At 46.7% G+C, this 26148-nt stretch overlaps 1 protein-coding gene across 1 annotated transcript in view; it reads left to right on the top strand.

Annotated features, from left to right (window-relative positions):
• The window catches only part of farp2 (FERM, RhoGEF and pleckstrin domain protein 2), a 38029-nt gene extending 17715 nt beyond the window's left edge, over window positions 1-20314 (top strand). The window contains exons 11-29 of the mRNA XM_061780346.1: window positions 56-124; window positions 193-250; window positions 1064-1222; window positions 1293-1341; window positions 7951-8156; window positions 10656-10745; window positions 10998-11131; window positions 12165-12246; window positions 12490-12727; window positions 13682-13812; window positions 13930-13998; window positions 14066-14155; window positions 14238-14258; window positions 14708-14790; window positions 14864-14982; window positions 15564-15727; window positions 17638-17745; window positions 18362-18513; window positions 19451-20314. Of these exons, the coding sequence (XP_061636330.1) occupies window positions 56-124; window positions 193-250; window positions 1064-1222; window positions 1293-1341; window positions 7951-8156; window positions 10656-10745; window positions 10998-11131; window positions 12165-12246; window positions 12490-12727; window positions 13682-13812; window positions 13930-13998; window positions 14066-14155; window positions 14238-14258; window positions 14708-14790; window positions 14864-14982; window positions 15564-15727; window positions 17638-17745; window positions 18362-18513; window positions 19451-19556 (2128 nt within the window). The 3' untranslated portion in view covers window positions 19557-20314. The remainder of the gene's footprint in view (window positions 1-55; window positions 125-192; window positions 251-1063; window positions 1223-1292; window positions 1342-7950; window positions 8157-10655; window positions 10746-10997; window positions 11132-12164; window positions 12247-12489; window positions 12728-13681; window positions 13813-13929; window positions 13999-14065; window positions 14156-14237; window positions 14259-14707; window positions 14791-14863; window positions 14983-15563; window positions 15728-17637; window positions 17746-18361; window positions 18514-19450) is intronic.
• Window positions 20315-26148: the final 5834 nt, after the last annotated feature.

Here is a 26148-nt window from a genome sequence, read left to right as displayed (position 1 = left end):
ATGGTCAATTTCGACCAATATTTTCATGTTATTGATTGCAGTTTGTTCCTTTCAGTGGGCGGACACAGAAGCAGCTTGTCGAGTACGTGAGGGAAAATGGAGCCAAGAGAACGCCATACCAGAGGTGAGTGTTTATTTAACATTTCTTGGTTGACTTATCAAATGATCTGCCATTGACTTGATATTTGTCAGGAGGAACAGTAAAATCCAGTCGTCGTCTCACTCCCTCTCGCCGGACGTGCCGAAACAGGTCAGTCACGACGAGATTTGTATCTGCAATATGTAGCTAGCACATTATGTACACCGACTGTCACGAAATGCGTAAGATGATGATCTGATGAAGTCCCCTTTGTTCAACATTGGAGTGGCGGACACTTTTCAACATTTTCACCCAAAGTTCCAGGAAGCTTTAGTTCTCGATACGTACTATAAACCAGCTTATTTGTATTTGTATTATGTTTTATTAGTTCTCTGGACATTCATGGCACATTTATTGAAGACGCTCAAATTGTCCGTAGGTGTGGTTGTGAATGTTTGTCTGTTTATATGTGCCCTGCGATTGGCCGGCGACCAGTTCAGTCAGCTGAGATAGGCTCCAGCACACCCGCAACCCTTGTGAGGATTAGCGATACGGAGAATGGATGTGTTTTTTTTGGGGGGGGGGGGGGGGGGCTGGAGCAGACTCATTAAATGTCAGTCCATTTCAATGGGGAACATGGATTTGATATTAAAAGGTCAATTGTGTTACAAGCTTGGTCACAGCACAAATTCAATTCCTAAGTCAAGGAATTGTGTGTCTTGTCTAAATGGATTTCTGGAGTCATTTCTCTCGCAGCTGAAAGTCGACCTTGCCAAGCAGGGTCGTACTTTCAAGCGCTCCAGTATGTCTGCAGTGCTGAAGGTATCTGAAGTAACAAAAACTAAAGGTTAGTTGAAAAGTGGCTCCGGTGTTAAATTGAATACCTCTCAAAACGGAGAGGTATTTCATGACCTTAAAGGTAAAGGCAGAGTTTTCCATCGGTGTATCTATATTAGTCACGCTGGTCTTGTGTTGTGGTTGCAGAGCTTGTCGTTCAACGAGCGTCTCCGGACGCCATGCGCCCCTCCGTCGTCCTCCGTGTCCTTCCATTCGCTGCACATCTCCGGCGTGAGCCCACCAAAAGACCACCAAGCTCACCACCACCATCAGCAGCAGCAGCAGCAGCAGCCGCCTTCACCCGCCGTGTCGCCCTCGCCGGCGCCCCCCCCCCCAGCAGCAGCGGCAGCAGCGGCGGCCTCACATCCCCCCGAAGGAAGAAGCCGTGAACGGCACCGATCCCCCGTCTCCCTACGCTTTCCCAGGTGCTCCCGCGACCGCTTACTTCAGCCCCGCGTTTGTGTGTGTAGAAGGTGGCACCCCGCAGTTGCAGGTCCCCAAAAGCGAGGATAGTCAGCGTGTTAGTAGAAGGGCGGGCATTCAGGGGGTTCTCACACCCGAGGCTTTTGAGGCAGAGCTTTTGCGTACCAAACAAATATTCTCGCCGCTGCGCATCACCGAGGAGTTTATAGACGATGATCCCACGCAAATGTCCTTCTACGCGGGTGGGGTGGAGGCCTACCCTTACGGGCCCGACGACATTGTAGACCAGTTTGATTACGAACACGAGTCTGCTAAGGACGGGCTCTTTAGCGTGGGAATCGAAGACCTGAATGGCAGCGTCAACCCTTTCCCCGACAGCGTGGCGGGCCGTTCCGAGACCAGCTCCTTGCTCAACAATCGCTCCGAGTGCAGCTCCCTGGACAACCTGGGGCTCAGTTCGGCAGGCGAGTCAATGTCGGCTGCCCCCGACTCGGCCTCCTCGCTGCGTTTGCCGGGCTCCGACGTCCAGTCGGAGGCCAGCTCCATGGTCAACTTCCCGGCGTGCTCCGTGCGCTCTGAGAGCAGCTCGGCCGTACAGTTCAGTGACCTGGTAGAGCAGCTGGAGCAGCTCAGCTACCCGCCCACCGCCACTGAAGGCTCCGGGAACGGCAGCTCCGACTCTGACTCGGACTGGGGGTTAGACGGCGTCCTTCCGCCGGAGCAAAAGTTGTTTTACAGCAACCCGCTCACCGGGAACGCTGGGATTGAGGGCTTCCTCCTTCAGTGCCATAACCTGCAATCCCTGGCCCTTGCAGATCCCCCTGGACCTGCACAAATTTAGTTGAAATCCTCACAAAACCATGTGGCTTTGACACACGAACACACTTTTGGAGAATGCAAATGTGTCTGAAAAGCCACTTGTAGTTCTTGGCGCACTTATATAAGGTAGTTTGTGGCACGGTCCGGTCCAGCGCTTCAGATTCTGATTTTGGTTCCTGGACCTACCCCACCTCGAATGATCTTCTTTTGGCCCCGGAAGTCAATTCAGACAACTTAGACGCCCAAAATGGGGTTGCGTTGGCCGTTAGTTGACACACAAATGCTGTTTTGGATCCTGAGAATGCAAAAGCAGTAGCGCTACCTAAAGTCCCTGGCACTTGTACGATAGTTTCTGGAACTAAATTCGGACAATAGTTCTCCTTCTAATCGCCCTTCTAAGGTTCCTGGATCCGGGGTCAAGTTTGCTGCAGGCACTCTGCGACCCACCCGGACCTACACAAAGTTAGGGCCTTTTAGTGGAGAGCCTAACCAAAACCGTGTCACTTTGGATGGTCGTTTACAAAGTAAACCCTGTTTTGGACCTCAGTAGCGGCATTTCCACCGAAAGTTCTAGGCACTTGTACGGTAGTTGCCTTGAACCTAAAAGGTTCCGGTCAAATACGTTCAGTGCAGCAAGGGTTCCTGGACTTGTGGAAAAGACTTCTTCTTTCGGCCCTATAACTCAAATCAGACCAAAGTTCTTCTAAAGTTCTTGATCCTCAGGTAGAGTTCCTGCCGGCCCTGGGGCTTACTGAGCCCATCTGGACAGGTGCTCATTTTGTGGCTTCAACCTTGTGGCACGCACGCCTGCAGAGCGAGTTTTAGGACACTTGGCAGACACTTCAAACATTCAAGAGCGTTAGTAAACTTGTTCTGAAGGTATTTTCAACAATTGAAAAAGATAACGGACGACGCGGAGACAGACCAATAGTATCGATTTCTGAAAACCAAATAATGAAATTGAGCAGGCATATTTGGGCATCCGAGGTTTCTGCCTAACAGCAATGAAATAGCCGTAGCGCAGCCCAGGAATTGTAGAATTGCAAAGTAGTCGAAATTGAAGGTTTTTTTTTTTTTTTTATTATTATTTTTATTCTGTCCATATTTCCACACATCCAGGAAACATCTATTGGAAAAAACATATTGGTTTAAAAAACACGTATGGATATTGTTACTACCCTACTTCCTGCGGTTTGTAAATCCAGCCCATAGGGGATATGGACTGTACAGTGTCGTCTTTTGGTGGCGCTTCCTTCTGCTCAACTGTCGAGTTGGAAGGAATCGCAGCGATCCTCGGCCGACGCCTGCCGGCTGAAGCGGCCGTCGTCGGAGTTCTCATTTTGGCGCATCGAAGAATGTCGGCTGCCCATGAGCCACTTTGTCCCCGGCGAATGTGTCCGCATAGAAGACTCCTTGTAGAGTTGGAGGTGTGGCCTTGTGGCTCGTCGTCGTCATGTACCACTAGTGCGTCGCAAGATGTGGACTTCGGGGTCTTTTGAGGGTATTTGCATGTAGTGGCCAGCTTCTTTTCCCCCCTCAGGAAAACAAAAATCGACATATGACCCCACGACCTTTTACCATAGCCATGTTTCACGACTAATTAGTTTTGTGTTTGAATTATGGTGAGCTGTCATGCGCAGCTTCCACGCCAGAATGAAAACTCAAATGTTTAGCGTCCATTTCTGGCTAGTTGAGGTGGTTCAAATTCGGTAGCTAGCATTTGGCCAAAATGTCATCTTTGAAGTACCCTGGTTAAGGGTAACAATAACCCGACAGTGGCCGCTTCCAACCAAAATGGCAGACTTCCTGTGTCTTTCCAAGCATGGCTTCCTGAGACTCTTTTGAGGGCGTACTCATGATGGGCATGCCTACCAAATTTCATCTTGCGAAGTGAAATGACTTTGGGGGCCGCCATTTCCGAATTGTGGCATTCGTAGAGCTGTGACCTCTTGAAAGGGCCAAAGGACTCTCAAATGGGTGCTTCAGACCCAGGCCAGACCCAGGCCAGACCAGGCCAGGCCAGACTTCGTCTTTTCGCCAAGGATTTCTTGAGATTTCTTTCTCGTGCTTCATTTTTTAAAATGTTGTTATTATTATTATTAGTTTTGTTTTTCTATATATATGAAAACCCTTGAATTTTGTTGAAAAAGAAACCAATACAGGTGTGCCTTGAGATGGGAGTTTAATTTGTTCTGTGGCCACGTTTGTAACTGAAAAAGCTCATATGTCAAATCACCTTCCCACATTGAAATGAATGGAAATGCCATTGATCTGTTCCCGCCTCCCCCCCAAAAACAAACAAACATTTACAGAATTTGTTATTTAATAAGGATAAAAGCACTCTATAATCTTGTAATTTATACAAACATACCATAATAACATAATTCTAAACTAACGTAAAGAATTAAAGAGTTTGTGCATCATTGCTTAATGCTTCGTTTCTGTTCATTGTGCTGCTCCTTCTGGTGTGCCATCTTGGCCACTGGGGCGGCAGTATAATAGAAGAGAGTTCGTTACCACTACGCTCGGTGACTCCGTACGCTGGAACACGATTCATTTTTTTTTCTCCCCCACAGAGGATAAAGAAAAGATGCCTGTGAGTATTGATATTGCCTACGCTGCTCCACCGTTTGTATTCAAATATGCGTCACGTCAAAAGCGTTTTACATTGTGTTAGCATCGAGCTAGCTGGGACATTTCTGTTTGGTTGAGCGACACAAATTGTCCGTTTTATGTTTAGTTTGTCGCTAAACTAGGAGTCTAGGAGTGACATTAAACAGCTTGAAGCCCCTTTTTTGAAGACCACTACCTGCCAAACCGCTGCGTTATTTTGACGTGAGTTTAGTCGAGTTTGCCGCCACCGTACAGCGCTCGCATCTGAAGTGTGCACTCGCAAGTCAAAGCAAAGCAATCGCCCGGACGATGGCTCGTTTCTCGAAAAACTCCCTCGTATCTCAAGGCGCCACTGTCCACGGCACGGCACGGCTCACTTCTTAATCATCAGGACGCGTAATCTGCAAACATGCGCTTGAAGAGCCTCTGTCACATTAGTAACATCAGCCAGTGCTCGCTCCTTTGCGGTTAAGCGACCACTTTTGGACAAAATGTTAACGTCCTCTTTTGAGCAGATTTTCTTTTACCTGAAGGTCAATTTAGTACTTTGTGTGTGTGTGTGTGTGTGTGTGTGTGTGTGTGTGTGTGTGTGTCTACAGCACTTGTTTCTGTGCCTTTAAAGCACTTCTTGATCTCAGGTGTACGTTTTTTTTGGTGTTTACAGTTATAACGCCACTGTGACATAATTATTTCTACTTATTTGAACTGGCTAATCGTATGTGACTTTGAAGGAGGTTGTACGCCTGTTTGTGTTGCTTTCAAGTTTTGTTTCGCTCGTATCCTTTAGTTGCGCTGGGTATTGAAAGCTAAGCGCTGGTAAAGTACAGGACATCGTCAACTTCTTCTGATGTTTAAAGACACCTCAAAAATGATAACCTGTACAATTAAATTGAAAAAGAATTAAATACATAAGGGGAATTTTTAAGTACTTTGAAGCGCTTCAAGAAAGTATGGAATCACAAAATGTATTTAAAACAATGAATAAATATTATTGGGTTTCATTTTTTTTCCCTGCTACCTAAAATTAGTTTTAAATGTATATGATTAATCGATTTTCGGATTTGTGTCTTTTCCAGCAACCTAAAATTTCTTTTAAAAGTGATTAGTTAATTAACCAATATTTTCTGCTACCGAAATGAAACAAAATAAAAGGATGAGTCGATTCCTGATCAGCCAAATTATTTTGGGATATACTCTGTGACCTAAAAGTCATTTTTAAATGTATTTTAACATGATGATTTGTTCATGAACTTTTTCTCCTCCTTAAATTGTATTACAAAGTTTTATTTAAAAAAATGTATCTTCTATGGTTGCCTGAAAGATACATATTTCAAAAGGATTGATTACCAGATTTTGGGTATTTTCTGCCGACTAAAATAGGATAAAACACTTCAAATTAAGATTTGACTTTTCGTAACTGAATTGTACTGGTTATAATTCACTTTTGTATTGAATCAAATTGCACTCATTTGTTGAAAAGCTCGCTCCTTCATTCCCGCTCACGTTCCATAGCCACGCTTACCTTCTCCACAACGGGGCTTACTTAGATGGCCATTCATCGCCGTAACCGCCGACTATTCTCCAGCACATGTATATTTTAAGTCCAAGTGTACTTTAAATGTTTTGTATGTTTCTCCTCTCAAGAAGAATAAAGTCAAGTACCACACATGTTGCACTTAAACATTCTTTGTGGTGATAGAAAGCTACTTTTTACACCACAGATGGATCTTTCCACCTTTTGAAAATCCATTTGGGGGGTAAACGGCCCCAAAAGAGGCACAGCTATTGGCCTTGCAGTGAACAACAGCAACAGGCTGGACTCGATCATAGTTTTGTAAGTGCGCGCTATTTGGACAGGCTCGTAGCCCAAGTCGTTCCAAAGAAAAGCCGCCCCTCCCTCCCATGTGCTGCAGGCCCACTGAAGATAAACTATAAACAACTCCACGCCCTCCACAGAGAGCGCATTCCTGATTAGTTGCGAGCAATTGTTTCCGGGTCACGGAGAGACTTTTTTTTTTTTTTTTTTTTTTTCCCTACTCTTCCCTTTCTCCTTCCTCCGCTGCCCACCCCCTTTTTCTGTTTTTGTTTTTTTGGTATGTCGTATTAGACGAGTGGAAGACCAGCTGTGCGCTGACCTAAGAAGGATGCACGAGTGTTTCGATGTTGCTGTTTGATTTCAATTCTGAGTCCAAGTCTTTCATTCTCCTCACTGAGGCTTGTACAAACAATAGCGTGGGCAGGGCGGGGCGGGGAGGGAATGTGGGAAACCTGAGGCGCTTTTCCACTGACCGCAGGAACCTAACCAGGAACTGTTGCAGGACGGTTCGCAGCGCAGAAACTAATGTATACTCACCCTTTCTGTGCCACGCGTGCACAGGCGCTCTTAACTCCGAGTCCAGTGTGTTTGGCTCATGTCAGTGCCCTGATAACCGCCACCTTGCACAACAGCGACGAGCCAAACAACTCGAAATAATCTACAGAGTCAAAATAAACGAAGGCCATGTCACGCGCAGGCATGTGGGTACGGGAAAGGGTCTCGTCTTGCGATGAATGGAATTGCTTCCTCGTGCTAACTGAAACAGAAACAAACAGAACGACGAGAAATAATCTGCAGTTCAAATGCAAATGCACAAGAAGACAAGCGGCAGCGCCGTAGCACCTCTCGCGCGGTACAAAGAAACACAATGACTCCAGATCATCCACGATACGATTATTCCCACACGGGCACGCGCGACATATCGTACAATTAGCGGAATGCGATTATTCAGGATGACCTCTACCGCGTTGCACAATAGAAATCATGCACACGGTCAGAAAAAGCTGCATGGCACAATCTAAGCTGTCCACGGCAGGATTGTCAAAACAGGATCTGTTCTTTGACAAACCACGAAGCAGAAGGCCTGCTACTACCGCCGCCGATGAAAGCGGCCAAACTCCTAAAGCAGGCGTTGGCACAAAGCCAGGGAAAGTCTGCGCTGGAATCCAGCATCGGAGAGAGCGCGATTCAGCAGGCAGATTCTTCGGAGAGCCATCGAGCTTTACCCGCAGCCGGCTTCCGGTCGTCGAGCATCCTAATCTTCCGCTTCTCACATCTGTTTTTTCAAATGATGGAAAAAAGGAAGTGAATAGTGGCTTGTGGATTTGACACCAGTGTCCTTATCGCTGTTCTTTGTGTGCAGACGTGGCATTGGACAGACCCCAGCTGTCCCCCTTGGACGCCGCCGGCCCCCCCTGCCTGTCGGCCTCCTTCCAGATGTCCACGCTCGGTCTGCCGGCCCGGGCCGCCGCCGCCGCCGCGCCTCTGCAAAGCCCCGTCCTGAGCGAGGTGGGCGGCGATGCCAGACCGGAGGAGGAGGAGGAGGAGGAGGAGGAGGGCAGGAGGAAGGTACACGCCCCCCACCACCTTGCCTCACAGTCCCCCCCGCCCACCAATCTTTACAGTGTCAAGCAGGAGTGGATAAAGTGTGGGCCACACTCTGTTCTTTAATCCAGCTCACTGAGCATTTACATCATCAAATTTGTTGCATTGTTTTTTTCCCCCTCAGTTTTGTTCATTAAAACGTTTTCATTTTCATTTTTTCTATTCGTTTATCGAGATAAATGAGTTACTTTATTCATTGTCGAGAATAAAATAGAAATATTACTAAAATGGGCTCATTTATTTACTTACTTATACAGTGGGGTTTTGAGATACAAGCAACCAAACTTTTTTTTTTTTTTTAGATGCGAGCCATCGTTGGGCCGATTTATTGCATTGATTTGGGAGCAAAAAATGTGAGAGAAAAAAAAATCCCATCTACATAATTGCACACAGCCTTTGTCAAGAAACTTGAAATTAAGTTCGGGTATATGCCGTTGCCGCTGATCATCCTTAATGTTTCTACAGCTTAATTGGAGTCCACCTGCGGTCAATTCAGTTGATAGGCGCACACCTGTCTGTATAAGGTCCCCACGGGTGCCGGTCGGTACATGTGCGAGCACAAACCCAACGTGAAGAAAAGCTGTGCCAGAGCATTTGTGACCTCAGACCGCAGCGCCAGCTCAACCTTCAACCTTCAACCTTCCATCCTGACGGAGCTGGAGACGAATGGGCAAAAACTGCCCAAAGATAGGCGTGCCACGCTCGTAGCATCACATTCCCCAAAAAAAAGTATTGAGGAAAGGCTGTGAATACTTATGTGCATGTGATTGCTTTTTAAATTATCTTCAATAAATTTACAAAACACACAAAATAAAAATGCATGTTGTCACTATGGGATGTTGTGTTTTGAAGAAAACGAGGAATTGATTCCAAATGTTCCAATGCAAAGAAAAAGTGCTTCAAAGGAGTATTTTCCCCACGCCTACCGTAAAGCGATATAGTGAAGTAGCACTGAGCCTTTACATTACCAAGAGTCCTGTGACATTTGATGAATTTAGTTGTATTCATGAAATAAATAGTACAATGATTAATTGCAAATAATACAAATATTAGTATAAGAATAAGCTTTGCATATACAATTCATTTCTTGTGAATAAAATCAAAACAGTTAAGTAAACTGATGGATTGGACTTTTTCCTTCGCACATGCAGTGAAAACAAAACAGTAGTTGAATGCTAACACAGTGCAAAACGCCACAGATGGGCTAACGAATCGCGTGGAAACTTGTGGGGTTAGGACTTTTTCAGCAATGGATATCTCAACACAGACGGTCCTGCACCACATGTAGACAGACAATATAACAGTACTCACAGCCATATATTCTAAAATAGACTAATACCACTGCAGCTTACTGGGTCACTTCCAGTGGTTGTGAAACTGTTCATATGACTGTTCCACTGGCCCCTGGTGGTTGTGTGCATGGTCACTGACCAAATTCAACTCTTATCTCAAGGCACCACAGAAGACTTATTTTTTCATTATAAAACTATTGAAACCAATAATTGCTCTATTACCAAAATCAACTTTGGTTTTTTGTCCCTGAGCACAAGTTTTGGCCGCTCCCGATTGACATCATCAGGAGTCCTGTAACGTGTCGCAGGAATTTAGCAGTTTTTTTTCAAAACGGATTTATAAAATGTTGTTTCTATTGATGTATCTCTCTGAGTAATTGTGTCATCATTTTATTTAAAAATTTAAGAACATTCAATTTAAGAACGACAGTATAAAAAACTACTTCATCTCATCTCCAACTGACCTGTTTGAAAAATCCTCATCTGTGAATGGCGTTAAAGAGCAGCCGGTATTCGAACGGAGGTTGTTTTTCATTCAAGAGTGCCAGGTTTCGTTCGGGACTCCCAGGGCAAAATAGTCCCATCTGAATACACCGTTCACGAGCCTTTCTTTATGTCGGCGGATAAACGCCGTATTTGGCAAGCGATTCGGCGCTGCCGTGACCGCCGTTGGTGGCAGGCGTGTCGCAACCGCGTGAGAACGCGAGTTGCGTTCAGGGACACCGCGTGCAGCGAGCGGGTTCTTTTGTAGTGCAGTACATCATTGTTATCAGAATGCTTAGAACTGTACGATATGTCACTTTGTTTTGGAATATAAGAATGGCTCATAAAGGGTTTTAACTGCGAAGAATGTAAAGTTAGCAATGTCCTTTCGCTATTGTTCATGTCCTACTGTTTTGCGTGTTTTCGTTTGCAGATTAAGGACAACAGTAGTCCTGTTTTTGTTTTAAAAAAACGTTTTCCTCACGTGTTTGAGATCGTAGGCTGAAAGCTGCAGCTAGCTACTCGAGGAAAATGAAATGGCCGTATTTCATGGGGAATGGCTTTTCAACCACACATTGAGAAAAAACAAACTTGGAACGCTCAACTGAACTTGGAACTAATTCACGCAGAAAAGGCGCTTTGGAAGTCCTCCTGCGACATCTGAAACATTGTCCTGTTTGCTCCTCAGAGGTATCCCGCCGACAAGGCTTACTTCATTGCCAAAGAGATTTTGACCACAGAGAGAACCTACTTGAAGGACTTGGAAGTGATCACAGTGGTGAGTGGATACAATAACAAATGTAAATGTCATTTCAAGAGATACAAAGAAAGGCTACAAGATTTTTCACAAAATTGTTTTTCTCCCTTCGCTAATAGAAAAACACAAAAGGCCTTTTCGCCATCAGCGATTTTGATCTCACGAGTTTCGGTCTAAAATGATCGTCAAAGTTTTGCGCTGTCAATGATGTGCCTTGGCTCCATAAAGGGTGGGAAACCCTATTGACATTGTCCCTCCCTCCGCCTCCCCCAGTGGTTCCGCAGTGCGGTGGTCAAGGAGAACGCCATGCCCGACGGCCTGATGACGCTGCTCTTCTCCAACATCGACCCTATATACGAGTTCCACCGCGGCTTCCTCAAGGAGCTGGACCAGCGGCTGGCGCTCTGGTGGGTGGGGGGGGGACGCTAAGCTCGCAACAACTCATAACTATTGTTGCTCTCGTTCAATGGACATTGCGCTGCTCCTCCTGGTGTGCGTACCTTGGCCACCTGGGGGTAATATAATACAGACATACGGTAATCCCTCGCTGTATCGCAGTTCACCTATTGGCGGATTCAGCGCATCACTGATTTTTTTGGTAATCATATTTAGATTTCTGATAATTCGCCATATCACGGGATTTGTTTTTTAAATCGTCGTGGTAAAATAAGCATTTTCTAGCCTAAAACATGGAAAAAAAAACCTCAAGTTAATTAAAGCACATATGACAAGGAGTAAAATACTCGTCGTATCGTTGAGTTGTGCTGAGCATTTTAAGGGGATTCTGCATTTTTTGTTTTGCGGAAGCAACATTTGCAAAACAAAAATCACATAACAAGCTAAGCTAAGCTCACTTGCGCCAGGAATAGTAGCCTCATGTTGGTAGCATAATGTTTGTATTTGGGCAGCTGCATCTCTTTATTTGGAGTATCTGGGCTAGTTTTTTTTGGGGGGGGGGGGGGGAACAATTCCTTCTCAGTGGAGCGCGTCGCTAACATCGTAATTGTGGCTGGCTAAGCTCACGTCGGTAGCGTATTATTCAAAGGATGACGATGCGGAGGACCACGTGTCCTCTTATACACAAGCAGTATTTATGTGGGTGGTTTGGGCCTTTTTAAAAGAATCAAAAGCGTTGAGGAAAAGTAATTCAGGGATTCCCAACCGCTGTACCATGATACGTTAGTTTTCTGTGGGTAATGATCCAAATTCCCATCATCTAAAAAAAAGTCCCAGATTTAAATTGAGACGCGATCAGTATTTCAGCACGCAGTCAACCGAGCCCGGCCACAAACAAATAATGGACGCCTCCTCCTAAAAAAAGGCTTCCAATGTACTGGAATTGCCTCAAGATTCGTGGCAAAGGTCTACTTTGATCTCAACGAAGCTCCTCAACTAACTGTCTTTGTGAAATCAAGACAAAAGCGTCGTTTTTCTTCGCAGGGAGGGCCGCTCTAACGCTCACGTCAAAGGCGACTACCAGCGGATCGGTGACGTGATGCTGAAGAATATGTCTGCTCTCAAGGTGAGATTCCCTCTTTTTACTGCTCCCACATTCAACCGCCTGACAACCGGTTTTAGGCAAGAAAGACCACGGAGGCCCCTCCGCCCAAAAATGGATAAATAGAGATATCTTGTATTCAATAACGGACAAATTGAGGAAATCAATACCAATACCGAAAAGCACACATTGTACGAACAACTTGACGTGCAAAAGTTTGCGAAGGCCCCTCTCCCTTCGGCCGCTTTCCTCCGTCTGCCCCGACAGGGCTTCGTCGGCTACCTGCGGAAGCACGACGAGGTGCTGACGGAGCTGGAGAAGGCCAGCAGGCGCCTGAAGAAGCTGGAGACGGTCTACAAGGAGTTCGAGCTGCAGAAGGTGTGCTACCTGCCGCTCAACACCTTCCTGCTCAAGCCCATCCAGCGCCTCGTGCACTACAAGCTCATCCTGCAGCGCCTGTGCAAGCACTATGGGCCTGCCCACCGCCACCACAGCCACTGTAAAGGTCACCTCGCCTCGCCTCGCCTCGCACGCACGCAGTCGCGGCTGCTCAGGGCTAGCAAACACTTCGTTATCATTTCACGTCTAATACAGTGGCGCCTTAAGGTACAAGTTGAATTTGGGCCGTGACCACCTCGTAAGTCAAAACATCATCCTTCCCCAGTAATTCGTTCCAGGCTCCCAAAATAACAACAGCGAAAAATGTTTCTCATGTTTTTGGGGGGTTTTCTTTGTGTGGGAAAATAGCGCGATATAATGTTATACTTTCTAAAAACATTCCGTCATGACCTAATTTAAAAGAATGAAATCGAATCAAACTCCTCACTCGGCGTCCCGGTACGGCAGTGATAGGAGTCGTTCTTCGCAGAGAATAAAGAATATACGACTGTGAGTATTGTTATCGCGTGGGCCATTCTGTGTGTCGCTGCGACGCTTGAGTTCAGATAGCCGATGCTTCGAGGGTTAACAACGCTGCCGTTTTTAACCATCAACGTTGTGGTCTTTTTTGTGAGTGAGCTGTCCTGCGCGCAGAAGGATGGATCTGGAAGCCCTTTCTGCTGGAGCAGGGGAGTCTGAAATGCTCCCTCTGCTTATTTTTCTCCTTTGTGTTTGCCAGCAGCCTTCAGCTGAGAGTGGAAAGAATCGGCTTTTGTTTTTCTTTGAAAGAAGATATCTACTAATCGTATCTGCTAAAGTGCCTGTGAAGCGATTTGAGTCACAAGCCGCCGTGCGGCGCTCGTATCTCAAGTTCGCCCTCCCAAATAAAAGCAAACAAACGGGCCCGTCGACGGGTCAGGTCGCTCGCTTCTCACGGCGCCGGCCTGTAACGCTGTTCGATTGCGTTTTTGGATCGTCTTGATGGTTTGAAGTGTGACGTCCCCGGCGAAAACACGGCCCGTCGCTGCGACGAAATTAGTATGCCGTGTGTTTCGAATCTCGTGTGCCCGCGCATGTGCAGAGGCTCTAAAGGAGGTGGCGGAGATGGCGGCGCAGCTCCGGAGCAGCCTCATCCGCCTGGAAAACTTCCAGAAGCTCACCGAGCTGCAGCGAGACCTCATCGGGATCGACGACTTGACGGCGCCGGGCAGGGTGAGTCGGGTTTTACATTTCAGGGCTTCCGAGTCCGTGTAACGCGAGCGCGAGCGCGTCGTGTCCCGGCGGCAGCTCGAGAGTGCGGTGACGGTCTCCCCTTCCTTTCTCTCGAAGGAGTTCATACGGGAGGGCTGCCTGTACAAGCTGACCAAGAAGGGGCTGCAGCAAAGAATGTTCTTCCTGGTGAGGGGAAACCTCAATAACTCAACTCAAGCAAGTCTCAATAAGCGCGGTTTCTGTCATCTGTCAGTTCTCGGACATGCTCCTCTACACCGGCAAAGGCGTCACGGCAACCAATCAGTTCAAAGTGCACGGACGGCTGCCCCTCCGCGGCACCATCGTGAGTATGGCGTGCGAGGGGCTACGGAAGGGCGGGCTCGTGCTAACTTTCGCGTGTCTCTGCTTTTACTTGCCGGCCGCAGCTCCTAATTCTGGATGCTCCGGTAAGCGCGATGCGCCGCCGGCGTGCTCGCTCGGACGCCCCAATCAACCTCCTTGTCTTTTTCTCCATCTTCTTAATAGCGGAGAGCACACGCTCCCGACGCTCCCGGCGCTCCCGGCAACCCAAAATAAGCGATCAAATATCCCAAAAGCGGCTCAGGCTTTCAATTCAGAGTGAGGGCTTAACATTTGGAGTCTGGGTCGTGGTCTCGTGGCAATGTCTGGGTTTTTAGTCACGGTTTGGAATCGGGCTTTCAGACCGGGGATACCATGTGACCTTCAAAGGACTTTTTCAAGTTCCAAATGAGGTTATCAAGTCAGGGCTGTGTTTTTAAAGTAGGATATCGAGCCAGCCTCGTTGTTTCCTTTTTTCGGCTTTGAAGCCCGGGTTAGGCTTGCAAAGTAGGGTATGGAGACGTGCGCGTGACTTTAGTGTGGTTTCCGTCAACAGGTGGAGGAGAGCGAGCGGGAGTGGGCGGTGCCTCACTGCTTCACCGTCTCCTCTGCGCACAGGACCGTCGTGGCGGCGGCCAGGTCAGTGAGCTCGCTTCCGGCGCGTCCGTGACATCACTTCCCATTTGTCCGCGTGGTGTTTGTGTCGGCGCAGCTCCAAAGCGGAGATGAGCAAGTGGATCGAGGATCTCAACGTGGCCGTCGACTTGGCCAAGAAGTCTCAGGAGAAGTCCGCCGTCTTCCCGGACGGAGGCCTCACCGATCACTCCAATCGTAAGAGACGGACGGAGCCGGTCGTGTGACCTGCAAGTGGGACACTTTATTAGGAACGCCGCTAGGACTTCCAGTGGGGAATCAAGAAATGTGGGTTTTAAACATGGCTTAGGGTGGTTAGGGTTTTGAAATGATGAAATCTTTTAGGTTTAGGTTAGGGTTTCAAATGTTTTTGTCTTTTCTTTTGTCAGGGTTGGGGTTTCAATGTAGGGTATTAAGCCGAGGTTGGAGTTTTAAATGAAGGTTTAACGCGAGGCGTGGCGTTTGTGTCACGTGAAACCTAACTCAAGCCGAGTTAGTTAGGATTTCAAATTGCGGGTTCAAGCCAGGGTTAGGGGTACAAAGCCTCATTCAAGGTTTTAGGGTTTCAGTTTAAGGCTGAAAGTCTTGTTGAGTGTTCCAAGACAAGGGTTAGGGTTTCAAAATAGGGTGTCAAGCCAGGATTGGTGTTTGAAATGGATTCGATTGTGCAGGTGTACCTAATGATGTGTCCGGCTAGCGCTCCACTTTCCTTTCTCGCCTCACCCTCCGACCTTCCGTTCCCGTTTCCTCGGCGTCCCGGCGTCCTCCCCCGCCCTCAGGCTCTTCGGATGAGGTTTCTCCGGAGCAGGAGTCCGAGGACGACGTGAACTCGTCTCGCGCGTCACCGGACGAGCGGACGCACCACCGCGCCAACGCCACCGTCCACGTGTGCTGGCACCGCAACACCAGCGTGTCCATGTCAGACCACAGCCTGGCTGTGGAGGTACTACGCGCCGGACCCACGCCGCCTCACGTCAGACACGCGCGACATAAAAGCACGCAAAAGCAGCGGGAGGGTTTTGTAGGTCGCTAAGAAGACAGGCCGAGGTCCTGATGGATGACATCTCTCCCGATATTGCAGCCGCTGCTATAACGTGTCGCCCGGTGTCGCTGTGAGAAAGGCGAGCACGGTTGACCTTCCTTTTTCTTTTTCTTTTTCTTTTTCTTTTCCTGTCCCATCCTTGCCACCTCCTCCACTTCCTCCTCAGCCCAACTCTCCCTCTCCCTCTCCCTCTCGCTCTCGCTCTCCGATGTAACACTATGAACAAACACTGTGTTCGTCTCGGGTGGAAACCCACTTAACGCTTCCTCTTCTGTCTTCCTTTTCTTTCCTGTCTTTTTCTTCGACCGTCGCGTTCAGTTTCTCCCGCCGCGTCGCCCGAGTTGCCTCCTCGCTACCTTCTGGGTCGGGGCCAGAGACCGAACACCATCACACACGTTTGCTGGTACCGCAACCAGAACCTCTCGCTCGGCGATTACCTGCGCGTGAACCAGGTACCGTCACGGGAGTAGACGGAGTTGCCGCTAACGTCGCGTGTCCGACGGCGGCTACGCAAGAACGCGCTCTTTCTTAGCGTGGCGTCTGTAGGAAGGTCTTTTGTTCATCGCAAGACATATGAACAAAAGATGAAAAAGCACTTTCTTTGAACTACTTTTAAAAAGTCTTTTAGTGAATGAGAGAACACACAGTTGTGCCCGTAGGGTTGATGACCCGGGCGGAATTTGTAAGATGGGCACAATTCTTTAGGCTCATTTTATTTGAATGGGATTCAAATTAAGCTGTCAAGCATTTCGCAAAAGTATTATTATTATTATTATTATTAAACAAAATGAATGCTGGTTGTTGTTGTTGTTCAGTCGTATAAAAAAAAAATAATAATAATAATAATGATCATATATATATATATAAATCTTTCACAAATTCTGCCGGGGTATGTAAACTTGAGCACAACTGTACATACAGTATACGTCGTCGTACGTCCGTACCCCTGCCATATTGGAATGAAAGTGTAGGCCACCCCTTTCTCGCAACCTCTAGGTGGCGGTGACATTGGAATGAAAGTGTACAGCTTTTTCATAACCGCTTCATAAAATGTGAACGTTTTTTTTTCCCCCCCCCTTTTCCCCTACACCTATGTATAATGCGCACTATTGACTTTTGACCATTTTTGGGTGGGAACAAAATGCTCATTATACACGAGAAATGACTTAACTTTTGTCCAAAGACACCAGCCATAAATCAAACCAAATGTTTGCAAGTTGGGCTTCAAACCATCATGTCATCAAGCTATAGTATAACCTATGCTCGTTAGTGTAGCATACACAAAAAGGCGTGGACCTGTTTTCGGGGTTTGGTCACGTGACATTGCACATGTAGCTAATTCAGCACTACCTACTTCTCAGTCTTGTCATGTTTTCAGCAGGTATCCTCGAACATGGAACGGTGCATATTTGGATGTATTTATTTGATGGCTATAGCTTACAGCAATTGAAAACACAACATTTGCCATCGCTAGAAAGTAAATATTACATAACAAACAATGAAGAACCAGTGGGAATGCTTTTGAATGTCGAAATTAGGCATGAACTCGCCCTCCGAAAGGTATTTTAATGACGCTGCATAATGTATGAAGCGTTCTTCCATATTCTAATGAACTCAGATGTGCCTGTATATCGCACTTCTGAACTCACTTCCCAGGGTCTTTCAGTTGTAGTGAACTTTCGCAGTACAGGAGATTTCTTTCGCTACAAATATGCCCCTCACATGGGCAATCTATTTGTATGCAAAGTTTGTTTTTAATGAAGCGCAGTGTTAATGTTCAAATGGTGCCTCATGCTCATGTGCTTGTATAGAACCAGTTGTCGGGGTACCTCCTGAGGAAGTTCAAGAACAGCAACGGCTGGCAAAAACTCTGGGTGGTGTTCACCAACTTCTGCTTGTTCTTCTACAAGACGCACCAGGTACGCGCACACGTGCACAAACGCTTGGGTCCTGGCCAATTTTCCCCTTTTGGAAACATTCACATTGATCAAGGAAAGACAAATCATCGGCGAGTCTCTTTTTTGAAATATATTTCGGAAGGAATTATTTTGGTTCTATTTGTGTATTTTCCATTTAACATTTTTGTATTTTTCCGTCTAATATTCTGTCATTTATGAAAAAGAAACAAAAGGTTCGTCTGCTGCTATTGACACATTTTCTTTTGTTTCTGTACTATATAACTTGTATTTCCTACCATTTTTGTATCATAGTATTTGTCTACTTTGGAAGCCATCCAAAAAGTTCCCAATATTTGTGTTTTTCATCAAATATTTGGGGGGTTTCATAGTATTTTTGTGCTTCTAATATTTCTTTTTCATCTACTTTTTGGATTATTTGTGAACTGATTTGGTTTTGTATTCCCTAAACTGGTTTGTGTTTGTATTTTTATTCGAATGGATTTTCAATCTAGTTTCAACTTTGATTTTATTTCCTATTATTTTGGTATCATTGTGTCTTTGAATCCAATTTGCGTCCCAATGTTTTGTGTCAAATATGTTGCCTTTTCCGCTGTTTTGCTTATTCGCCTGCGCTCAGGACGACTTCCCGCTGGCGAGCCTGCCGCTTCTGGGCTACGCGGTGAGCACGCCGGAGGAGGCGGACGCCATCCATAAGGATTACGTCTTCAAGCTGCAATTCAAGTCGCATGTCTACTTTTTCCGGGCCGAGAGCGAGTACACCTTTGAGAGGTCAGCGTTCATCTTTTCGTTTCTTTTTTGTGTGATGTAGTTTTACATTTACATTCTTCTTTTTTCTTTTACCTAATTATTGTTTTTATTGGGAAGAGAGTGATGATGTGTGTTTTTCATCTCCTTTTTTTGTACAGCATTTTTGGGGGCTTTCCCTAATTAGTGTAACGTTAATCTAACATTTTGTATGAAGTTTTGTATTTTTTCTTAAGAGAAAAAAAACTAGTGGGACATATTGGAACATAGGTTTTTTTACATTTACATTATTTTACCTTGTTCTTTTTATTAAAAAAATACTGTGATGTCCTGTCTAATAATAGTATATATATATATATATATATATAGTATTTCTAAATTTCTATTGTATATTTGGTATTTTAGTCTTAATTTGTGCAATTTTCATCTATTTTGTTTTCATTATATTTCAGTCTAAAAAAAAACATTTTAAAACTAAATGTGGTATTTTGCAACATTAGTTTCTACATTTACATTGTTTCATCTTTTTCTTTTTAGTAAAAATAAAGTGATGTCTTGTGCATTTTACATCAGGTATTTTTTGAATGTTCTAATATTTTGGGGGTTCCCTAGTGTGTCATTTTTAACTCATATTTGATTTGTTTTTGCATTTTGTTCAAATATTTCACATCTCCATAAATTTGTATTTGAACATTTTTGGGGAGTCAAAAGAACATTTGATTTTTGAACCTTTTTTTACATTTCCATTTTGACGTGATGTCTTTCATCTATTTTTTGTCTAGTACTTTTGTCATTTCTTTCATTTGTGTTAATGTCATATTTTGTGTTTCTGTACTTATCCTATTTCACAAAAAGTCTCATTTAAAACAAAATGTTCACATTTTCAAGTACAAAAAACGTTTTTGTTGTATCTTCTTTTGAACAGCAGCCCGCTAATGACAACTCTGTGTTGCTCTCTCAGGTGGATGGAGGTGATCAAGAGCGCGGCAAGCGCCACGGGCCGCGTGAGCCTGCTGGTGCCCGCCAAAGGAGGCGGCGGCGGCCTCACCGAGATGAACGGAAGCTGACGCGGACGAGTCGGCTTCTGCGCGCCTCCCTCCATTAACCACCTTAACATTGATGTCTGCGCGTAGGCTCTTTCAAGTTTGACTGGAGCGATTTAGCAAGGAAGGTGAAAAGCAGGTCTTGCGTTGAAGGAGCGGAGACGTGACGAAGACGGCGAAGACGGCGAAGGTTCCTGAAAGTGCAAAGGAAGACTTGAGTGCGTCGGTGCTGCTGTTCGTGCTGGCCTTGAATCCGTATTTGTCCTGAACCTTGCAAGGCCGCTCCCTACTAAGATGGATGCTCTTAAACAATTCACGGCGTATTGCGTGGTCTCGTAACAAGAAGAGAGTCCGTCTCTACCGTCGTTCGAGTCGTCTATTTATTGTGTAGTGCGTGCGTGCGTGTGCGTGCAAGTCTTCCCGTTGATTCCTTTTGAAATAATAAAAAGATCATTGCAGACTACATGTTGGGCCTGCGCAACACAAACCTTAATGGGAAAAATGGGGTCAGTATTTAACCCTTTCACATTGATATCAATTCTAAAATCAGAAGTATTCCATGTAAATGTGTGGTTTCTTTTTTTGAAATACGTATTTGTTATTCAACAGCATTTAAAATGTCTGACTTGAAAATGTTTGTATGGGAAATAAATCACAGATATTGCATTTTTGATGAAAATGAATGGTCGTTTTTATGTTTAGGATAAAATATTGTAATATTTGCTTTTTAACACGATTTAAAAAGTATTTTGACTTTTAGAAAATAAAGAGAATTTGACTTATGTGTCGTAGCTGTGGTCCTTTTTCGTTTCTTTCTCATTTGAAAATATTTTTGGAAACCCGTTTTAAATATAGTTGCTGTAACTTGTACTAAATGTAGCTTTTCAAATGAATGTATAAATGTGTCATGGTGGTCATTTTTAATGTTTTGGTTACCATTATTTTACCAGTACTAAAACAATAGTTTATCAAATTCAACCCTTTTTTATTTGAATATGCTGTATATACACATACATTGCATTCCAAATTCTTATGCAAATGATGTTTCGGTTTTTCCTCATTTTTTGTATGCACAATTTTCAAAGTTCATTTTGAATATATGAATTTGAATATTTCATGTGACCAACAAAAAAGGATCTTAAACACAGAAATGCGGGCCTTCTGAAAAGTGTACGTAATATGGAATATGGAATATGGAATATGCCCTCACTACTTGATTGGGCTTCCTTTTGCCTTAATTACAGCACCAAGGCGGCGTGGCGCGGAGTTGGTCCGCCTTTGGCACGGTTCAGGTGTTATTGTAGCCCAAGTAGCTTTGATATTGGCCTTCAGATCGTCTGCATTTCGGGGTTTCTGTTCCGTCATCTTCCTCTTGACAATACCCCCAAAGTTTTCAATGGGGTTCAAGTCAGGGCAATTTGCTGGCCAATCAAGTACGGTTATTCCATGGCTATTAAACTGGTTTTGGCTTTGTGGGCAGGTGCCAAATCCTGCTGGAAAATAAAATCCTCACTACCTAAGTACAGCTCTGTTGTTGAAGTGCAAAACGTTGAAGAATTGTTGATATTAATTTAGGTACAAATCTTATTTAACCTAGGTGTCAAACAGTTTTTAATTGAACGATTGAAGTTGTTTTTAACATCCTAACTCAACGTTTGAGTAATAAAACCTCGTTCGCGATTCACTTTTTGCGGTTTGTGGGATTTTGTTACAGCAATAAGCACGAGCCAGGAGGAAAGAGCGCTTTAAGACAGAATGTCCAAAGTTTGAGATCATTTCAGACTTAATATAGCCTACCACTGATAGTTAGAACAAAATGTAATCCATAACAGGTGGTTTGGATAGAGGGAGAATGGAAAGAGCCACCGGTGCTCTTTCAATGGCTTTATTGAACAAACGGTAACAAAATACAGTAAACGCACGCATTCGCTTGCGAACGCCTTTAACTGATGCCATCACTGCACACGCGAGGCTAAAGCTAGTACGTAGTACGTCCTCATTCGCTCCCTTCCGCTTAACTCAACAAGCCAGGCCCATGTTTTGGACACAAATAATACCTGCACCTGACATGCATATAATGATTCTTGGTAAGACAGTGTATTTTCAGGGGGGCCACTGTTCAGTGGCTTGATGACCAGAAGGTTCCATATGCCGGCAAGAATAATGAGTGTGTGGGATTTGAGCTATGAGATCAAGGTTGCTGAAACATGTCCACGCGATGTTGCAGAGGTGTGTCAACCGGGACAGTCCTACAACATCCAGAGCCTTGAGGAACTCCGGAGGTTATCTCATCCAACCCCGAGGAGCGTTTGAACCACCTCGGTGACCTCAACCCCAGAGATAGGAGAGCCCGCCTCAGAGAACCCAGACTCTGCTCCTTCATGGGAAGGCGTGTGAGGAGGTCTTCGAAGCGTTCTCCCCACCGACTCACAACGTCCCGAGTTGAGGTCAGCAGCGCCCCATCCCCACTGTACACAGTCACTATACGCCCGGATGTTGTAGGACTGTCCTGGTTGACACGCCTCTGCAACATCGCGTGGACATCGGGGACAGCGCCTCTGGATTGGCAGACTGGGGTGGTGGTCCGGAGGGTGTGTTCCAACTACAGGGGGATCACACTCCTCAGCCTCCCTTGTAAGGTCTATTCGGGGGGTGCTGGAGAGGAGGGTTCATCGTGAAGTGGAATCCCAGATTCCCAGGAGGAGCAGTGTGGTTTTCGTCCTGGCCGTGGAACAGTGGACCAGCTCTAAACCCTTGGCAGGGTCCTCGAGGGTGCGTGGGAGTTCGCCCAACCAGTCTACATGTGTTTTGTGGACTTGGAAAAGGCGTTCATCCGTGCACCACTTGGGGTGGTGTAGTGTCCCCCAGAACTGGTCTGGTGTTGTGATAAGTGGTGTTGAGATTTTTTTTAAGGAATTTTTGAAATCCGTGATCATGACAGTGAAATACACCAATTTCAGTGGACTTTGATTTTGAAATGCCACATCAGATTTGGATGGGATGCTTTTCTCAATGTGTGCCCGTTAATGCTGCGCTCTGATTGGCTCAGGCCTCAGCCACTTTCGCATCCTCAACGCCTCATTGGACGAAGATCACGTACAAGGTGACCGTGTTGTGGACGTTCTCAGCGTTGCGAACTTGGTGTGGCGTGCGTCAGGCGTCTCATAACATCGGCCTGGGTCTCCTGGTTCCCACTGTGAAGAACGTGCAGTTGCTCAGCATCTTGGAAGCGGCGCAGGAACTCAACCGGCTTCAGGCGCTCGGCCGAGCGGAGGAACACTCGGCGTGTCCAACATGGGATCGGTGAGCCGCCGAGGCCACGCGCCACCCGGCGGGCCGCACCTTCCCTTTGTTACCGCTTTCCAGGCGTAGCGCTGTTTTACAAAGATGCTTTCGAAAGCACGAAAACTTTCTGTGAGCAGTATGAGCTGTTATTTGTTATTTTACCGGTCGAGTTGTCAGCAAAGCAATTGCCGCTGCGAGCAATCGGTGAGGGTCGCGCCGCTTGGTAGAGGAAGCGCATCACCTTCACGACAGCACGACGCATCCCTCTGGCCAATCGAAGGCGACGTTACGATTGGGCTACCAAGCTGTCCTGAAATGAACGTTTGCAAGCATGCGTGCCTACAATTGGTCAAATCATTCTAATAAGTCTGTAGACTCGCTACTGAGGCAGATAACACGCTTTGAAGCAGTTACCCGTTGGGCTGCAACTTCCATGCTTTATTTTCTTTGCACCTCTGAAGGGTGTTGAAGCCGTAATTGCAATACGAGGACGCTTTGGCTCACGGTTCTCATACCGCTACGTTTATCGCAGTGATCCGTCCCAGACCCTAACCTGCAAAATCTGCCGGATCCTAGCATTTCTTTGTTCGTCTTGACCCCTCTCGCATGCAGACGTCGCGCTCGTGCGAGGAGATGCGCCGCCATTCCGGTCTTTATCTTGCAGCAAATCGTCAGTAGTTGCAGCGTGAGCGCGAATCGTCGTCGGGCGGCCGCAGGCTGCGTCTCCTTCACGTGACGGACGCGGTACGAGTGCAACACGTGCCGGACGTGAACCCTGATGAAATGTGCTACGAACGGAACCGTCAGCGAGTCCAAAGCGGCATGCCGACGCGCGTGGCGGAAACCACGCGAGAGCTCCTAATGCCCGGGATCAGACTGCAAGACAAATGCCGTCTCTCACGGTCTGCGGTCCAATTCCGCCACTGGCAACGCTACACGGCATATCGTACGATAGCGCTTTTTACCATCATCTTTATTTGCCAAGTACGTCCAAAAAGCACACGAGGAATTTGTCTCCGGTCGTCGGAGAGGCGCTCGAGTACGACGACAGACGGTCAGTCACTGAGCAATAAAGGGTTGCTAGCTATCTGGGAATGCCGGTACATTATTTTTTTTTTTGTTGACAATTGTGCAAAAAGATGCAGAGTCCTCTAGCACTTCGAGCAGTTGGAAAGACTCATATTGCAATAGTCCGGTGCAAAATAGGGCGCCGAGTAGTACGATAATCCGGGACAATGTCGATTGTGCAAATGTTGCGTTGAGCTAATCTTGTCAAATGTGACTGGGGAGGCGGGACTGGAAAACGTATCAATGTTACAGAATACAACCGTTACCATGGCAACAACGACGGCGCCAAGGTTTTGTGTCGGAAAGAAAAGAAGAAAAACAGGAGGGGCGTCATCCCCGGCCGGGTGCTCCGGAGAAGAAAATGTTTCGGGCCGTCCATTCTTCAGGGAGCGCTTGAGGTCATGTTCACGTACTTTTAACACGGCGTGCAAGCCGGCAACACGCGCGTTCGTACCTCAACACGCCGCCTGTCGATCCATGCTCGAAAGCTTTGTTAAACATTTGTTTGTGCGTGCGAATAAATGTTGACGGAGGTGAGGAAGGGAGGCGACGCGCCGTTGCAAGACGCAATCCTATTGGTGGGCGTCAAGGCGCTACGTCGGAGGCTTTCCTTCCTATGTCACACGACACAGATATCCAAACATTTCCTTTTGGCGTCGTCGGTGGAGGACGTCACACCGCAAGGAGTTTTGTCATTGCTGAGAAATGCTGTGCGATAGTGTAGTATATTTTCCTAGTAACACAATCAGAGTTCCTTCGGGAAGGACAAATGTTTGGAGAGCTGTGTTCCCGCCAACTGTCAAAGAACATCCTTTAACCAGTTCTATGTTGATTGGGGGGGGGGTCTTGCATCCCCCTGACAGAAACCTGTCGGGGGTTTACAACCGGTCCTGGTCTTCAAAGAGGACTGTTCGGCATTATCGTAACAAAGATCGACCAGACTGAGAGACGACGGCAGACGAGTAGCGGTATTTCACACACCCAAAGAGACACCGGCTGGCAGCTACGATTCCAAATATGGTCATGAGGAGCAGCATCCTTCCGGATGCAACGAGGGCGGGGGCTAATTCCACGCCCAGAGAATCAGAACCTTGATAAACTGAGATCCCGGGGGCTTTTTTTTTCCGTCGTTCTGACAATACAGCAGCTGCTATGACACCAAGGCCTGTTCAATAAATCGAATGAGCCCAAATGCCAAGTGTCTCCAAATCTTCATTCACCCCATGCCAGACGGAAGTCGGAGTCTTCCCGGGAGACCGCCGACTCGGAAGCACAGGTGCGAGAAAATTAACCACAATAGCAAATCGGGCCAATAACGGGACTCAAATCTCGTCCCGTCGTTGTTTTGAGTCGAACGTTGCCGAGACCTCAAAGGTGCCCGGCCGGTTACACGCTTTCATTCGTCCACGTTTGACCCGAGGTATGCGCTTCCAAGCCGCAAATATTTCGTACAGGTTGCCTTGCGTCAGCGCGCGAGAGAGCCGGACGGGCTGCGACGTTCCGCCCGGAGCACCTCCGCAGCTCATTCAATGACGTTCAATTGTTGAAGTGAATTTCCAATATGACTTGACTCAGGGTCATGTTTTGGCAGAAGAAGCACCTCATGTATCTCTGCACTAAACAATATTGTTTTCCAAATTGATGCAAGTTCATGCGGAAAAAAACTATTTCAAAGCTTGTTTGCTACCAGGAGAAACACTGAAAGGCAAATTCCAGTTTCCATGGTTACGCTTGCGTGGGTTTTGCGCAGATCGGTCATCCTTCCTCCTGAGGTCGCCATCGGGGCTGTGGGCGTGTCCGCTCGCCGTCCTCGGTCCGGGTCCTGCCGCGCTTCGACGCGTCCGGTCACGTGATCCGCGCGCACGTCATGAACGTCAGCCGGACGGCGCCGCCACGTGTCGCTTCTCCGACGACGTGGCGAGAGTTCCCGCACGATCCCGCCAGCGTGCTGCTGCACCTCCAGTGAGGAAGCCCCGCCTCCTTTCCTGGCCGCTCAGCATCATCATCGTCCGGAAGCGACTCCGCCTCTCCATCGCCTCCGTCGACCGGCAAAAGCAAAGCGGTGCCTGAAAGGAGCGGTCGCCCAGCACTCGAGCCACGCCCACTCCCGGACAATCGACACTGTCACTTGACGTGTTTTCCTGTTGCGTAATTCTGATTCTGATTACTGTCTGTTACAACCTGGCATTCGTGTGTGAAAATCGGACAAAAATAATCATCTCTGGTTGAACTTGATTCATGAACAAAGTCGATGCGCATAAAC

This window comes from Phyllopteryx taeniolatus, chromosome 7, assembly GCF_024500385.1.
Source record: "Phyllopteryx taeniolatus isolate TA_2022b chromosome 7, UOR_Ptae_1.2, whole genome shotgun sequence".
Classification (NCBI taxonomy): Eukaryota; Metazoa; Chordata; class Actinopteri; order Syngnathiformes; family Syngnathidae; genus Phyllopteryx; species Phyllopteryx taeniolatus.
This window is presented reverse-complemented; position numbering and strand designations above follow the sequence as displayed.